Here is an 18,236-nt window from a genome sequence, read left to right as displayed (position 1 = left end):
TCTCTAAATAAGTAAAAGTTAAATACATACCCATCTATACACATCTATTTGGTATGGTGGTATACATTGTATTTTTCAAATTGTGACTAAAATTAAGAGATAAATGGATTCAAAGGGGGGATGGTAATAACAGGTAAACATTATATTGGTAACAGATGACACTTATATAGTACTTATTATGTGCCATGCACTGTTCTAAGTTCTTTATAAATGTGGGGCTCCCTTAATCCTTACAACAATCCTATGAAAGCAGATATTATCACTTTAAGTCATCAGTTATAAGATACACATTTTTCACATTTTAACCTCTCTGAAATTAAGAAGATACCTGCAAATGATGTGTATTTTAGTTTAATGGCTGTGCTTTTACTCTCTTATTGGTACATAAATAATATTATATTTCATCTTACAATCAGTGGCACCTTAGATTCTATGTAAGAAAGTATCATTTCCATTTTACAGATGAAGAAACTGGGCACTGGCAGGTTAAGCAACTTGCCCAAGGCTGGAGCCCAGGCAGTCTGGATCCAAGCTCTGAGCTCTTAAATACTTTATCATCCCCAAATAATTTCCCTTCCTTCTTACAAGTCACAGAATTTGAATCTGTAAGGACACTCCAGATCCAGATCCCTCATTTAACAGGAGCTAAATGGAAAAGCAGATCTCTCCATTAGGAATCATCTAATAGGCCATGTCTCCTCACGGAGTGCCTAGGTTTCCCACATTTTATTTTCAAGCAATGTGTACTTATTGTTGCATTGTTTGTGTGTATAGCAGGGTGGGGAGACAAAGATTGAGTGGGGAGGGTATAACGATAGTTCCCTAAATAAGAATATCCTCCCAGAATAATTTCCTAAGTAGCCCCTAGAAAATGGTAAATTAGAGGACTCCACAGGGTCTAGAAACTTTCCTGATCCTTGCACAGAAATAGCAGAAGATCCAGGCCTGATGAGACTTACACTATTTGACAGCTAAGGGTAGAACCACTAATATCATCAGTTTTTGTACTATCTGATGTGAACTGTGGTTTTGTTAGCCAAAGAAAACGACCTTCAAAAGTGATATTCCTGTTACAAGTGGCTAGAGCCCCATATCACTGATGGAATTTCAGAGTTCAGTGAAATATAACCACTATGGCATGTTTGGTAGCATTAATAAACTAGAGGGTAAGAGTACCCAGAAACATAAAAGCCTTTCCAAAATTGAAAAGGAACAAAATTTTTACTTTCACTGAGCAGACTCATTAATTTCCAAGTTCATGACAGTGCCAAAAATAGCTGGCAGGGAGAATGCAAATGGCTTTGTGCCAAAATAAAAACTGGGCTTAGAACATTCCTAAACATCAACTGAAGAGCAGCAGATTGATTTTGCCATTCCCACTATACCAGGAAGACATTTTAAAATCCAAAAGGTAGGTCATAAGGAGGGGCCAGACCACGCAATAACTTACTTACTTTAAAAAGGTAGCCATAAGACGTGATAACTGTTAGATTTCTAAGGCTTAAAGTTTCAGGGAAATTAAGGAAAACACTAACTCCATCCCCTAAGCCCCATTAAACAAAAAAACCCTGAAGATTGGCTGGAATCAATTTTTCCATTTGGTTTTGCTCTGCTTCTGGAGTAACAAAAGCAGCTAAGTATTTCGAGTAAAAGCTCACTCAAAACAGTTGACGCTATCACATCTACCGTACAAAAAAGTAAGCATCAAGAGAAAAAAAATGAAAGCAGTAAAAATAAATAAACAAATAAAATAAAACAAAATAAAATAAAATAAGGCTGCTCAGTCTATTGAGGACTTTTCACTATCATTAGAGCCTAAAAATGTTAAACTTATGTAAACTCCAGGAAGCAAAAAGACTTAAGTGATCTTCTTTTATTGAAAATCATTTAGAGCAGGTTCACCTCTAAAGACTGAATGTTTTAACCTATGAATTCAGATCAAAATTCTTGATAATATTTTCATTACTATATCATCTTTCCCCTTGGCCTCCATTATTTCTCAATCCCTCAATATAAACTAGACACTGAAATTCTGGTTCTACTTCATCCGTATGAGTTAATTACTCTTCTGGGTCCCTTTCCAGCTCTGACATCCTAACAACTATGCCTGAAAAAAAAAAAAGTTACCTATTGAAGCACAGGAAAAAGGAAAACAAAACTACCAGTCTTCACTTTAGTAGGAAAATGGCATTAATTGTACTTTGGACATGGTAGCTCTCCTCTTTGAAGATATATTCCATCCTTTGAGAACAAATACTAAACAGGCTCTAACTGCTATAACCAAGTAGTAGAAATAACAATCCTTGCCTTTTGATTTCCCAACTTTAAACTCCTTTAAAATTGAAAAATTCCACCTAAGTCATAAACCTCTATTTCACTGGAACCCAGAGCAAGCTGAGGTTGGAATCACTTTAACAGCACAAATCATTCTCTGCTTATTTTCATGAACACTTTTGTTTCTTCTCATCTATCTCAGGGGCATCAAACCAAATAAGAGATGTTACATAAAGTCTAACTTCCTGCATCTGTGGCTTAGGTGTAACTGTGGTTTCAGTGTCAGATGAAACTGGATTGTTCGTTTGTCTAGGATAAACTGAAAATATGCCTTCTTTATCTAGACCATGTCCTTCCGTACATAACAAAGTGATCTCAGCTGTAAGGCCAGCGAGCCTGTTCAGAATGGAAAAGCATTGAATTTATAAGCATGGCAAACCTTTGTGCCTAAAACTCAAGCCCCAAAGACAGCAACTTGTCTTGGAATTAATCTGCATTTACATTTATATTTACAGTGGGCTAGGAAATAAAGTACTTTATTTTCACTGCCTGACATTTAGCCGTGCCCATGACCAACAGACACAGCACAGTGGCAAAAATTTATGTCAACTGATAGTACTCTGGCATGTTATCAGCAAGATGAAGCAATGTAAACTAAAAAGGAGGGTAAGAGGAAGGCTGGCTCTGGAGCCAGAATGCTTCACTGGTCAAAAGGATTTCAGAGAGGTTTTCAGAAAGACAAGAGGGTTAGGATTTAATGGACTCTAAGAAAGCAACAATGCAACATGAAGAGAGGACCACTGTGGATAAAATTAATGATAAAGAAGGAATGCCTGAGCTGCTGTTCCACTTGCCTTAGGCTCATCATCAAGTATCACTGTTATATAGTTTTATAAAACTATAAAAAGATAAAAATAGATGAGGGTGGACTGGAAGACAATGTTGTTAAGACGTCAATACTATGCAAAGTGATTTGCAGTCTTAGTGCAATCCCTATAAACGCCAATGAGTTTTCGTTCAGAAATAGAAAAATCATCCAAAATTCATATGGAATTTCAGGAGACTCCAAAAAGCCAAAACAATCTTGAAAGAGAATAAAAGTAGAGGTCTCACACTTCCTGATTTCCAAAATGTATTACCAAGCAACAAGTAATCAAAAAAGCGTGGTACTGGCATAAAGACATACATTTAGAACAATGGAACAGAAGAGAAAGCCCAGAAATAAACCCTTATATATATGGCCAAAGGATTTTGACAAGAGTGTCAAGACCATTCAATGGAGAAAGGACAGTCTTTTCAGCAAATGGTGCTGTGAAAACTGAATATCCACATGCAAAAGAATGAAACTGGACCCATACTTTATACCATACAAAAATTAACTCAAAATGGATCAAAAACCTAAATATAAGAGCTAAAACTATTCGAAGAAAATACAGGGCAAAAGCTTCATGACCTTGGTTTGGCAATGATTTCTTGGATATGACACCAAAAGTATAAGCAACAACAAAAAAGACAACTTGGACTTCATCAAAATTTAAAACTTTTGTGCAAATGACACTATCAATAGAATGAAAAGGCAACCCCATGGAATGGGAGAAAATATATGCAAATCATATATCTGACCAGGGATTAATACCCAGAATATATAAAGAACTCCTACAACTCAGCAACAACAAAAAACAATCCAATTCAAAGACGGACAAAAGACTTAGACATTTCTCCAAAGAAGACATACAGATGCCAATAAGCACATGAAATGATGCTCACCATCACTAATCATTAGGGGAATGTAAATCAAAACTACATGAGAAAAAAGACAGAGCTTACAGTCTAGCAACGTGTGCAGGAAAGTCATTGCTTTAAAAAAAAAATGGTATTAAAGCAAAAAACATTCAGGTAACTGCAGCCTGGTTGACATCTTGACTGCAATCTCATGAGACTCTGAACCAGAACCACCCAGATAAGCTGTTCCCAAATCCCTGACCCAGAAAAATTTGTGAGATAACAAATGGTTTTCATTGTTTTATGCCATTAAGATTTGGGGTAATTTGATAAACAGGAAAAGATATCTAATACACCCCTCCCCCTAAGTATTCACTAACCTGATTTCAATCATCACTGTAGATTATGTTGCCTGTTCTTGATATTTACACAAATGGAATCACACAGTGTATATACTCTTTTGTGCCTGGCTTCTTCCACTCATCATTAGAGCTGTGAGATTCATCCAAATGCTTACATTCAGCATTAGCTGTTGTTGTATGGTATTTCATTTCATATAATATAGCAAAATTTAGCCTCTCTGCTATTGGTGGACATTTGATTTTTTTCACCAAATTTTGGCTATATATGAATAAAACGTCTATGAAAACTTAAAAAAAAAAAACTACATGAGATATTATTTCACATACATAAGGATGGCTATTATCTTCCCCCCGACCCCTGCCCCCTCGCAAAAAAGAGAGAGAGAGAGAGATAAAGAAAGCAAATAACAAGTGTTGGTGTGTTGGTGAGGATGTGGAGAAACTGGAATCCTCATGCATTGCTGGTGGGAATATAAAATTGTGCAGTGGCTGAGAAAAACAGTTTGATGCTTCCTCAAAAAGTTAAAGAATTACCACATGACCCAGCAACTCTACTTATAGTTTTATACCCAAAAGAACTGAAAACAAGGACTCAAACACTTGAATGTCAATGTTCAGTACACCATTATTCACAATAGCCAAAAATGTGGAAACAATCCAAGTGTCCATGAAAAGATGAATAGATAAATAAAATATGGTATATACATGCAATGGAATATTATTCAGTCCTGAAAAGGAATGAAATTCTGATACACGCTACAGAATTTCAGAGATTAGACCTGAAAACATTATGCCAAGTGAAGTAAGTCAGACCCAAAAGGACAAATATTTTATGATTCCACTTATATGCAATATCTAGAATAGGCAAATTCATAGAGACAAAAAGTCAAATAGAGGTAACAGGGGGTGGGGGGTAGGTGGGTGGAGTAGTTACTGCTTAGTGGTTACAGAGTTTCTGTTTTGAGTGATAAAAAAAATTGGAAATAGATAGCAGTGAAGGCTATACAACACTATGAAGATACTTCACAACACTGAATGGTACATATTAAAATGGTAAACTTCATGTGAGGTAGGTTTTACCACAATTAGAAAAAAAATAAGTAGATGGCATATTTTCTAAGTCCCTATACAAGTTAAAATATCCTTACAGTATTTTCACACATAATATAAAATTCTTAGTTCAGAATTTCTGTTTCCTCAAAATGTATTATAGGCATTTGGCATGTTGGACATATCTCTTGATAAAACTTATTTTGTGGTTATCTTTTTTATTGTTTTACTTCCTGACTGGGCAAGTGTACAATTTGTGTATTAAAATAAATATCAGATTCCTTAAAATTAATAACTAGACAGATAAATGAGGTACTGAGAAATAAAAGCTCACTTAAAGACTTTCCCCTCTTCTTTCTTTCAGTAATGCTCCTTGGTTACAGTACAGACAAAATTCTATATATCAGCATTTAAGTTCTGTCCCAATAATTACTGTATATTGAAAAGGTAGCTTTATTAAAAGTATCAATATGGAAATAAAAATCACTAAAGTATAAGGTGCTTGGGTCAAAGCCATTTTAAGATAACCAAATAAGTTCATATGCAAATAAGTTCAAAGGACTATGGAGAATATTAAAAGGAGAAGAGACCTTAGAAATCATCTAATCCAATTCTCTCAATTATGCAAGAAACAAAATGTAAAATAATAAAATGTTGCTAGAGTTAAACTTGGAATTATTCCCAAGGCATCTTACTCGCCAAGATAGGAACCTGGAAAAAATAGCAGCATATGCCTAAATTCATCACAAACAAGTAAACATCTTATATATTTAAAGATACTTTAAAATGGGAAAATTAGGTATAATGGTAGCAAAGAAGGAACCAGATGCTAGTATAACTTAACTAGGAACAACCTTCATAATCAGACTGAACTAATTTTTCTAGAGTTAAAATTTCAGGAATAAAATAATGGTACATAAAGGACCGCCACACACATGGAATGAACTAAAATATATTATCCTATTCTGTGTTGAAATCTGTAAATAAATTGTTCTATGTAGATCTTTGTAATATATGTTAAACATAAAGACAGATCTCTAGTCTAAGACATATTTTTTAGCATTTGCCACTTGCCTGTAGTAACGTGACTGTAAGTAGGTTGAGCACACAGCTTTGGAAACGTGACTAGCAGAACCAAAGTCAATGACCTTCACTCGGTAGGGTTGGCGCACTGGATCGACCAGCATTATGTTTTCAGGCTTAAGGTCAGCGTGAATTAGACCAAGGCTCTTGAGCTTCATCAGGGCTGTGGCCACCTGCTGCAAGATTGGTCTGATATACTTGAGTGGCAGTGGGCTAAACTTGTTCTGCTTTAGAAAATCATATAAGTTCTGCTCCAGCATCTCGAACACAAGGCAGGTATGATTCTTATGCTGAAAACACTCATAAGAACGGACAAAATTATACTCATCAGCATTTTCACTGCTTAGGCGGGAAAGGATGCTCACTTCAATCTGTCCTTGTCTGGCATAGGAGGGGTGGTTCTTCAAGATTTTAATAGCCACAATTTCCTTGGTGCTCCGCTTCCAGCACTTAGCCACCTGTCCAAATGTTCCCCGGCCTAAGAACTCCAAGACTTCATAGCTGTTTGTCATAGAGCAAAGGATCTCATGCTGGACCAGCTGGTAATCCCCTTCTCCGCTGGAACTGCTGCTCTTTGTGGTCACAGTGGTGGTCGTGGCAGCAGCACCCACCACAGTCCTGTTTTGCAGCATGAGAGGGGGATGTTCTTCTATGATTTGCACACTACCGTTGCTGTCAACTTCCTCACTTTTTCTTTTCAGTCCACATTTTTGATACGGCTCAAGCAAAGAAACGTTGCTTCTGTGAGTCAGGGTCTGGCTGCTTTGGAAGGTTGATGTAGCAGCACTGGCCGAGCTATCAGCAGCTGTTACAACAATATGCTCCACTGCAGGAGCTGGGAGGAGGAGGCCCTGGTCGTAAGCAGGGATGTTGAAATTTGCTACCTGGTGAGAGGAGTTGGCTTGCCCTTGTGTGGCTGGGAGGGTTTTGCTGTGGGTATAATATTTGTCGTTGCTGCTCTGTCCAGAAACATCCCAGCCAGAGGGCTCTATTTTCAGTTTCTTCGCACTACAGAAGGCACTCGACGACACTGATGGGGGGGAAAACACCTGCAGCTGTGATGCCATACCTACATTGAGAAAGAGGGAGAATTAGGCCCTCAATTATACAACCCCTCAATTAGTACATTAGAAAACTTTCAGTTTAGAAAAAACACAAGTAAACATATATCTAGCTGAGGTTGTATTTTATACATTTTCCAAAACATGTTTCTTATTATAGAAGGATAAACTTTTTGGTCTAATTACAAATCCTGAATCACTCTTTGAGACTCAGCAATAATAGGACATATTGTTAAAAGAGTATGAACATCTATGATGGTTTATAAAATAAAAACAACAATAATAATAGCTTTGATGATTGATCACTTACTATGTGCCAAGTGGTAGTCTAAGCACTTCATACACATTACTCATTTAATTGTCACCACAACCTTTTGAAAAAGATACTATCATTATTTCCATTCTGCGGATGAGAAAACTAAGGCACAGAGTGGTTAAAATAATTTGCCCAAAATAACACAGCTCTTAAGTGGCAGCACTAGATTTCAAACGCAAGCTCTTTGGCCCCAGAGTTCATTCCACAGCTCTGTCTTCATTCCTGCCCTGATTAGCCTTTTAATCAATTATTTAAATGTAGACATAGATGGCATGCTTATAAAATTCATAGATGAACCAAATTTGGGCAGGATACTCAATATTGCTAAGTAACAGGCCCTAAATGATCACCGAGCAGAAACCATAAAGGTAAATCTAGCTGATGACATTTAACACAAATATAGACTTCCTACTTAGGTCCAAAATCTGGCCAGCGCAAAGCACAAGGATAAGAGACACAAGATTTTGCAGAGACGTATACGAAAAATACCTTGTTAGCAAGAGAAGCACTATGTAATAATGTTCCCCTCCCCTCAAAAGCTAATTCAATCTTAAACTATACTCACAGAAAAAGCAGTATCCAGAATGTGGCAGACAAAGTGAAGGCAACTCACTCTGCTCAGATTACAAATAAAACAGTGTCTAGCCCTGTCCACTACATTGTAAAAGGACTATTGATAAACTGACCAGAAGAAAGTAATCAGGACGAGGCAAAGCCCAGAGAGGATCTTCTGAAGAACCTCGGGAAGTCATCCTTAGAAAAATATGGGGAAAGGTAATAAGGACCGCCCACCTTTCTGTCCCTGAATGTCCCATAGACACCTCAAGCTCAATAAGCCCAAAGATTAATCCCAAAGCTAATATTTTCAGAATAAAGTCCAAACATCTGACCTAGCATACAAGCCATTTCATTTTTATCTTCTCCGTTCACAATCATATAATCCTCAGATGCCTCAGGGCTCCATACTAATCTCTCTTCTCTTGTTCCCTCTTCTCACTAACTGCTTCCCCAGCATTAGTCACCTGCGAAAAATTCATGAATTTCTCTCTCTAATCCAGACTTCTCTCTTGAACTCGAAATCCTTATTTCCAAATAACCACTGCACACTTCAACCTGGATATCTTAAAGACATCTCAAATTCAACATGTCCAGAATTAAATGTTTGAGCCTCCACCCCACACCCAGTTTTTTACCTCAATTATGAGACACCACCATGCATCCAACACCTCAAGCCAAAAATCAAGGAGGCAGTGAGTGCAGTTTCCTCATCTATAAAATGGTGACAGCAATACCTACCTTATGGGGCTACTCAGAATTAAAAGATATAATAAACACGATGTGCTCAGTGCCTAGAACTCATTTAATATTATTATTCTGACTCATTCCCCTCTCTTGTTCCCCCCCTTAATCCCCATATCTAATCTATAACCAAAACTTGTCACTCTACTTCCTAAGCATTTCAAATCAGCCATTTTTTCTCTACCATTATTGGAACTTTTCTAGTTCAAACTGCCAGGAGCTCCCAACTCATCTTGAATACACTCAGGGAATCTTTGTTTTCAAACTATGCAGTATAGGAGGGCTGCTCTTTCTTAACCATCTCCCTCCTTCTGCCTCCAGGGTCTTTCATTGCTTTGGGGATAAAATCCAAAATCCTCAACTTGCCTTAAAAAGCTCCCCCCAAATCTGGTTGCTGTCTTCGAAAATCTCCCCACCTCAATTCCTCTACCACTCCAGCCGTACTGCCCTTCTTTCAGTTCTTGCGAGGCCCTCTAATATGCTGGAGACTTTCTGCTAGGAAAACTGTTTGTTCTTGCTCTCCCTCACACACACAAAGACTCCCCACAATCATCACCACCACTGCATTCCCACAACACCCTGTACGTACATTATAACATTATTTATTTAATGTTACATTCCCAGATACTGTAGAAGTTCCACAAGAGCAGGTACCATATCTGTCTTGCTCTTTTGCTTACACCACCAGAACCTATCACAGACTCTGGCAATATACAGACTCAGTATTTGTTGGTGATTTGACCACTGCTTACCAACCATATTTCTACTCCCTAATCTTCACGTTAAACTGCAGGATTTTCAAATGCTTGTTTTGTTTTGTTTTTTGAGGTCCCTTTTTTACCTGTGCAGTCCCTGAGATATGGGGGAAGTCTCCACTCTAGTACACACAGTGTAATTTTATTAGTCATAAGAGAACAAACACACACAACTAGAAAGGAAGGAAACATGACAAGGGATGTTACAGAACATATAAAAGCAAAGTATACACTTCTTTGTGCCTGAGTGCAACTAAAAACCATCTGCACTGGACAAGATAACTGGAAGGAAGAACAACTCCTGAAACTTCAATTTCTAAAATGCTGTCTGGATTTACTTTAAACAAGAGTTTCTATAATTTATATAAATGTTGAAGAGAAAAAAGGTGTGAATTAAAAGAATGTTACTGCAGTTTAACTCCTAGGTTACAAATTTACAAATCATCTTATTCTACCTATATCAATGACATAATACCAAACTGTAATAAAAGAAAAACTGAAATCAAGTAGTGCCTTTACAAAACTTACCTATTAATATATACAAAAATATTTCTTGTCATCATAAAATCAAGCCAATTTTTGAACAATGAGAGGAAGCCAATTTTTGAAATTTGTCTTCCATCATATATTTGTTGAGTTACTAATTTTAACAATGTGTCAAAAAACATAAGCACAACCTTCATGTACCTAAAAGTATTTAATAAAAAAAATTGAATACTGTACAAAATTTGCAGTTTGTAGCTATGTGTAGGAATATGAGGGCTTAAAGTAATCATACCAAAAAGAATTCATGAAATGTAACACCAAACTTTTAAAAGTATGATGATCATAACCAGACACTTTTTAAAAGTATTCCGTTTACCAGAGGAATGTTAACGACAATTTCTCACCCAATGAACAAAATAACAAATAGTGATGGCTTCAAATTCACACTGAGCACTGCAAAAAGCACAAGTTCCAGGAAACTGTTCAGGAAGTTTAAGTATACAAATGAATATAATTCTTATTCAGTAAAACAAACTTAAGTCCACCCACAGGGAAATAACAATCCAAAACTCCACTGACCTTCCCCTCTCCGCAAGGGTGTGTGGCACTGAAGTCAACATCATGCCACCAGGACTCTTACAGTGTGACTGAGACTCATCCTGACTTCAACTAGCACTAGGTGAGAAGGAAATCAAAATTGCCTAGAAAAAATCTACACTCTTATTTATATAACACTCTGAAATTCAGCTAAAAATAGCCATTTCTAGACACAAAATAAAGATACTATATCTCACAAAATTTGCTTTTGCTTTTTTGGGGGGGTGGGGAGGTTTGGGGAGGCACTTTTCTCCCTAGGCTGAGACTTCCCAAACAAAACCATGGAACAGAATTAACATCTGTGGAAAATTTACTATGTATCACACATTGTTAAACACATTACACATATTTTCAATTCACATGAGAACAGCTCCCAATAAATTAGAAGCTAACTTCCTGAAAATGTTGCACCTCTTGACTCTAGCAATAAATTAGTCTTTTCATTTCAAACCTGACTTTCCAAGGATTTAGCCATCTAAATATAATGACAAACTTGCCCACTGCATTAATCCCAAACTAGAACAAAAGGCAAAAGGCTACCGGTACCTGTACATATTGCTAAAAAGAGAATTGAGTCTTGCTAGAATACAAGGCTTTCAAAAACAGTCAAATTAACAGCTTCCCCACTCCCTGCCATGGGCATATCCATTTAACAACATTTACTGGGTGCCCCATCCTATGGGCACTACAGGTAGACAATCTTACCATAAATAATTCTAATAAATAACTATGAATGAAACAGCTGAGTATGACAACCACTGTAATCATTTTCAGTGTTGTGCCCTTGGTCTTTAGTATCTTCCACATTTTCCCTGGCACACCAATGATAAACTCCTAACACTGCTGTCTGGAGTCATCTTTGTCTTTCTGATCCAATTTAACAATTGGTGACCTAAATAACCTAAAGTCAGTACTGCGTATTGATTTCTTCCTCTAGCACTTGCCCTCAGCTGACAAGTACACATATGCACATATTCTCCCGCACACTGATATATAAAGAGTATTCATATCACTGAAGTGGGTAAATAAGAATACACATTCTGTAAAAAAAAAAAGATAGGATTGGGAAGAAAACTCTTTCACTGGGACACCAGATATCTCTCACTCCACCCCTGCTGCATAATCCTGCACTACTTACTTCAACAGCCAAACGTGTCTTCCCAAATGGTACTCTCTAGCCCCCCTTTTTTAAGCTCCTTTTTCCAATTCATTCTTCACCCTACAACTGAAGGTTTTAAAAATACATATCTATCCTTCACTTAAAATTTTAGGATAAAGTCCAAAATCTCTAATTTGGATTGTCAGGCTTCATAAGATCTGGACCACGATTATTTTTGTTGCCTCATTTCACCGACTCTTTCCCCCAGGCACTCTCTTTTCCAGTAGTTTGAAATGACTCTAGGTCTAGAGTAGGCCTTTATTTCTCCTGCCCCGGTTCCTTCACATGGAACATTCTCTCTCTGAACCTCATTTTACCCTCTTAGTTTTCTCTTCCTTTAACTACTACTTATCTTTTTAAAGCTCACTTTTTCAGTGTGGCACTGGCCATTGGTCTGGATCACAATCTACTCCCTCCTTCACCTCAGGCACAAGGCTAGACTACATTTACCAGTCCCTCACTCCAATAAAAAGTGATGTATGAGCCTTTAGTGTTCCTTTCCCTTTCCACCAGGAGGAACCCATGGAGACCCAGTTTCTGCCATGAGACAATACTCAAGGGACTGGCAGAGCAGCAAGATGGAAAGAACATGGGTACCTGAATGATCATGTAGAGCACAGCCACCTGCCCACCAGGAATGCTCACTTCAACCTGGAACATTTACTTCAGGCTGTTACATGAAAGAAAAACAATTTTCCTTCAGCAAGATTGTTTAGTCAGCCCTAAGCTGACAAATACACTCAGGAAAGCCTTCTCCGGACCACTAGGTTAGATTTCCTGATAAAGGCTTCCCATAGCATCCTCTACTACAGAAGTAGTAGCACTTACCACACTTGTACATATTTATTTCATTTATTCATTGAACAAAGGTATTCTTAGCACGTAGTATGTCTGCCTGGCACTATTCTAGACCCCAGGATAACAGGTTCCAGAAGGACAAGATCCCTTATCTCCTGGAGTTTACTTTCTACTGGGGAAACAAACACCTCTCCCTCAAGAAAATGGCAGCTAGTGATAAATGTTATGATGAAAACAAACACAATAACATGATAGAGATGGTGGGAGGGGGAGAGATACTCTTTGGTGGTCAGGGAAGGCACTGTAAGATGGTGGCACTTAAAGCTGAGACCTAACTGACAAGAAGGAGCCATCCCAGTGAGAGAACAGTTAGTGCCAAGATACACTCTTGGCCTATATGAAGAAGAGAGCAGTATGGATGGAAGGGAACAAGGGAAAAAAATAGTAGAAACAGGACCCAAGAAGGCAGACAAGGGCCAGAATACATACTGACTTGTGGGCCACTCTGGGTTTTTATTCTAAGTATGACATGACTATTTGAACTATTTATTTAAAAGTTGACTTCTCTTCTAAACTGCAAGTTCCATGAGGGCAACCTACCTCACCCGTAGGTAACTTCTTCTTTTGTATCAGCATCAATCACAATGGCTGGCATACAGCATGTGTCAAATGTTTGCTAGAATGAATGACTATAAAGAGATCACATTACTGCTCCATATATAAATGTAAGGAGATCTCAGAAGTCATTCTGACTAAATTATAAAAATACTCACATGAGATAGAAATTACAGTCTCTGGTCTACAAGAGAATACCTTTCTAAGTATAGTGATACAGAAGGAAAAAATAAGCTTGAAACCCTGAGGACAGCATTTGAATCAAAGTTCCCCACCCCCTTTCCTGTACACTTCCTTCACATGGAACCATGTGAAACGAGCCAGTTCCCTAACAAGTATGCAAAACAGGGTGTGGAATAGGTGGTGGTAGCTCACAAAGAAGTAACTCTACAAGTCTATGTAATTTCCAGCCATTTAAACCAATTTTGTAATATTTTGGTAAACTGGCTGAGGGGTGTTTTCCTTCTAGGCAGGATATTTTTTCCTAAATTTCAACTGCTCTCAGATTTATTTGAAATGATGACTCTATAGCAATAGAACAAAAGTAGGTGTTTTTTGTATTTGGTAAAATGGTACTCTCTTAGTATGTGCACAAGGACAGTCTATAAGGTCTACAAAGTTTAGACTAAAGAAAACTATATCTCAAAGTTTCTATCATAAGACAAATGACAAATTAACAAAGAAAACATAGATCAATATGAAACATAAACACTAAGATAGGACCCTGTTTAGATCAGCCAGAAAAGGCCTAAGGAAAATAGGACTCCAGTAAGGTAACAGTTTGGCAGATGGAAGGTACAAGGTCTCACAGATGAATGAGAACTTTTGCCAGTGTGCCAGGGAATATGGAAAAATGAAAAACTGTTTAGAGTAATGTATTGGATTGGAGCAGAAGACACTGGCAAAAAAAGGACAGGAATTCTTACAGCTAAAATGGACCTTAAAAGACTCTTTCTAAAACCCCCTAATTCCAAGATGAGAAAAAGTAGACCCAAGAAAGCCCAACAAGTTTTACACAGAGCTAATGAGCAGTGATGCTGGCAAAGAATGCAGGTTTTCTGATTCTTTTTCATTAAGCATGGTGGGAAAGCCCTGTACCAGACACCCTTAAAGAATTCAAAAGAAACATACGTAAGTTTCCCTACCTCCAAAGAACTTAAAATGCTACTTAGGTAATATGACACATAAAAAAGAAAAATATAAAAACAGGATGTAGAATTTTTTTAAGTGCCAAATTATGCTCTACAAAAATACATAAGGCATTTAGGGAGCTGGGAGATTAGGAACAAAAAATAAAAACAAAAAAAGGAACCGAAAAGCAAATCAGTGATTGTTGAAGTGGTACTTGAAAGAAAAATTATTTTGATGACTTGTGTTCAGAATGGCATGAAATTTAAGGGAAGAAACTGGGGAGGAATTAATAACTGTAACTTTTTTTAAATGGATTGCTTTATATAATCATGAAAATGAAAATTAAAGGGCCAATCAGGAAGTTCATGTCTGCAAAATAACTTCAAATTACAAAAGAACCAGTTACGATATATAACAACAAGTTGCATAAGTTCCAAGTGTGAGAAGTTTATAAGGCAGGTTTGGCTCACTGACTTCTACCAACACAACCACAGACTAAGCTGTGCTTATGAAAACAAAACCACAGAACAAACGAATTCTATTTTCCAGAGAACTGTGAATGTTGAGGTTATCTTTTCTTTTAGGAGAGAGTTCTGGTTTAGTGTTTAATCTCAACCAACTTGCTCTGCAATCCATAAAACTACAATGTCCAAAGACAAGTTAAACTATTCGTGAAGACATCACCAGCAAAAGTCCTACTTACTAACCAGTGACAGTATATTTATAAGATCTCATTCACCATTTTACTGGTAAGATGCTTTACTGGCGTGGCTGCCTCCAGTTCCAACCACAAGTACTTTAACAAAATATCCTTCAGGCCAGCAACAGTGTCTTAAAGTCAATGATATCCTTCACCATACCAGTTTTATAACACAGAACCCTGAGATGATGACATGTATCTCCAAAATCATCAGGTAAATTAACAACTATTATATAAAACGACTTGTTAGTAGATTTTTAGATGTTTTTAGAGACAGCTTTAGACCTGCAAATAAAAAGAGCTGGTAATGATTTGCATTCTCTATGATCTTAAAAAAAAAAAAACAAAAAACACTACAGACCAGAAATCAAAAATAGCTCTACACAAACAAGAGCAAAATTGTAGGTTTTGCTGAGGGCATCAGCCACTTAATTTAACCCCGCTTCATCAGAACAGGAAGCCATGCTGCTGTTTTCATCAGTTACTAGGAAACAAATAAGATAAAGGGCAGATTGGGCAGAAGAGTCTATAGCTGAAATTAATATTTTGATGCAATGACTGAAAATCCCAAAGCGTCACTAAGAAAATGCATCTAGGGCTGCCTCAAAAAGAGTATCTACAACTAAGTCAGTGGTTTAAGTGCAGGAAGGACACGCTGGAGCTTGAGGTTGTTTTTTTTTTTTTTCCCCCTTCTCTAGCCCCTCCTCCCTTCCCCCAGCTAAACAGGAAAGAAAGCGCGCCCAGCGTAAACACAGGCCAAAGCTCACGGTCTGTCACCACAACAAATTGGAGGTTAGACCAGCGCTCTTGGAGACCGAGCCCTACGTCTTGGTTGCTAGGCACAAAAAAACGGCCTCTTTCCCACAGACCTGTGAACAGCCGGGGGCCTTACCCAAGAGTTTTGGTTGTTTTGTCGACCCCCCTCTTTTTTTTTAACGAAAGCTTTGAGAAAGTGGCGACAGACAGCAAAACTTTCCCTCTGAGCCAGACCTCTAGATCTGCCTTGCACAGATATACATTAGGTGGGCCGGTCCCACGTAGTCGCCACCATCATTACAATTTACCAACCTAACGATTAAAGAACAGGAGCGGAGAGGGCAGGAGGGCTTCCACACCCACCCCACCGCGGCCGTCCGTTCCAGACACCGCTTCCCGGTCCCCAACAGCACAAATAACCCCAAACCACGGCCCTAAGCAGAGCTGTGAAATTTACACGCACAAGCCACACACTGGGAACCGGCCACGACGGCCGAGAAAAAGCCGGCCGAGTGAGGAGACGCCAGGCGGCCCCCTGTCATCTGAGGACAACACACCCAGGAGAGAAGTGGCAGGACGCTGGGGGAGTTGCCCCGAAAACAAGCCTGCAGCCTCCCCACTTTCCCCGGGACGCTACCCCCTCCGCGGCCGTCAGCGGCCGGGCCGCAGGGCTCGGCGCCGGGTCCCGGGTGGGGGCTGCTGAGGGAGGCGCCCCCGCCGCAGGCCAGGCGCCCCGGAGAGCCCGCGGCCGGCCCGGCCCCGCCACGGGGAGCCGATGGGAGGCAGCTCCCTGACGAGGCCCTGGCCCGCCCGCCTGCCCCGACTCACCGCCGGTGTGTCTGGTTCTCAGCCGCGAGCTGGGGCTGCCGTGAGGAGGCGGCGGAGGAGACGCGATCCGGGGCCCCGCCGCCGGGTCATCATACCCCCCGCGCGAGCCGGCCCGGGCCCCGGCCCCCGCCCCCCGGAGCCGTCCCTGCGCCCGTCCCGCGGGGGGAGCCCCCTCAGCCTCCCGCCCACTCCGCCGCCCGGCCCCTCTCCGCCGCCGCCGCCGCCGCCTCAGCCCCGCGCGCTCCCGCCTCGGCCTCCCGCTGCCGTCCGGGGCCACCGCCGGGCCCCTCGCTCGCTGCTGTCGCCAGACTCGACGAGCTGAGCGCCGAGTGGCCGCCCCAATCCGGCCGGCCCCGCCTCGCGGGAACCAGTCCCCAGCCCCACGCCATGACACCTACTGAGGCGGAAGTGCGGGAGAACGGAAGAGTTAGGTCGACCTCATAGCACCGGTGGCAGTGGGAGTGGGTGGGCCTCCGTGGGGAGCCAGCGTGGATCTAGTGCGGGGGTCGGCTCCCCGCCCCCTCCGCAGGCAGACTCCGCGGTGATTTAAAGGTGCTTGGTGGCGGTGTGCGGGTCCAGCTTTAAAATGTCATCCCCGCCAGTGTGACATCACCGCCGCTTAGTGTGACACCCCCAGAGATTGGGCAGCGCACGGGGAGGCAGTGCCTACCGGGGAAGCCCCCTGCTGGTGAGGAATTACCTCAGTTTAGGGTTTAATGTTTCGTTGCCATCTAGGGACGTTCTAGCTGCGGAACAGCGGTGTATAGGATCTGGGAGCCTCCACGCACATTAGGATTCCCTGAGGGGGTCTTCCATTGCCTCCTTGGGAACCTGGGTTTGCATTAGGAGGTGAGATAGAATAGCTGTGCTCTGAACCCCTCAAAACCTGCAGTGAGCTAATACTACCATAATTTTCTCTCCTCTACCAGGAGATAGTAAAACCGGGTATTCAGGAAACGGAATGCGCTGGGCACGCAATGTTCTGGGAAAATAAACACTGCGTGAAAACTAGGTTATCCCGATAGAAAGACAGTTGCCATCTCCCTGGGCCAAGAGATTCTGGGAAACTTCAGATATACGTCTTGCTGTGTAAAATGCTCTGATTCCTAAAGTGTGGGACATTTTTAGGGAGATGGTAGTATAGTTTTTTCCATCCCACAAGTACTGGAGGCAGCAAAGATCTGAGCCCTAGAAAGTGGCTGTACAGCGCCATGGGTATTTTTTTGCATATACTCTTTAAGGAG

At 40.2% G+C, this 18,236-nt stretch overlaps 1 protein-coding gene across 6 annotated transcripts in view; it reads right to left on the bottom strand.

Annotated features, from left to right (window-relative positions):
• Positions 1-17,280, bottom strand: part of HIPK1 (homeodomain interacting protein kinase 1) — a 48,150-nt gene extending 30,870 nt beyond the window's left edge. For 2 of the 6 annotated variants that reach the window (XR_009048685.1, XM_057704309.1), the window contains exons 1-2: positions 7,863-7,903; positions 6,483-7,560 (exon numbers count right to left, since the gene is read on the bottom strand). Coding sequence is in view for 5 of the 6 variants with exons in the window: in XM_057704309.1 (XP_057560292.1) it covers positions 6,483-7,560; positions 7,863-7,899 (1,115 nt within the window). In the remaining variant the exon portion in view is untranslated. Of the gene's footprint in view, positions 1-6,482; positions 7,561-7,862; positions 7,905-12,761; positions 12,835-16,992 lie in introns of those variants that run through there. The other 4 variants (XM_057704605.1, XM_057704353.1, XM_057704532.1 and 1 more) reach the window with 3 other exon arrangements.
• Positions 17,281-18,236: the final 956 nt, after the last annotated feature.

This window comes from Hippopotamus amphibius, chromosome 1 (genome assembly GCF_030028045.1).
Source record: "Hippopotamus amphibius kiboko isolate mHipAmp2 chromosome 1, mHipAmp2.hap2, whole genome shotgun sequence".
In the NCBI taxonomy this organism is placed as follows: Eukaryota; Metazoa; Chordata; class Mammalia; order Artiodactyla; family Hippopotamidae; genus Hippopotamus; species Hippopotamus amphibius.
Note: the sequence above shows the minus strand (reverse complement) of the source record. Positions and strands in the feature narration are given on the sequence as shown.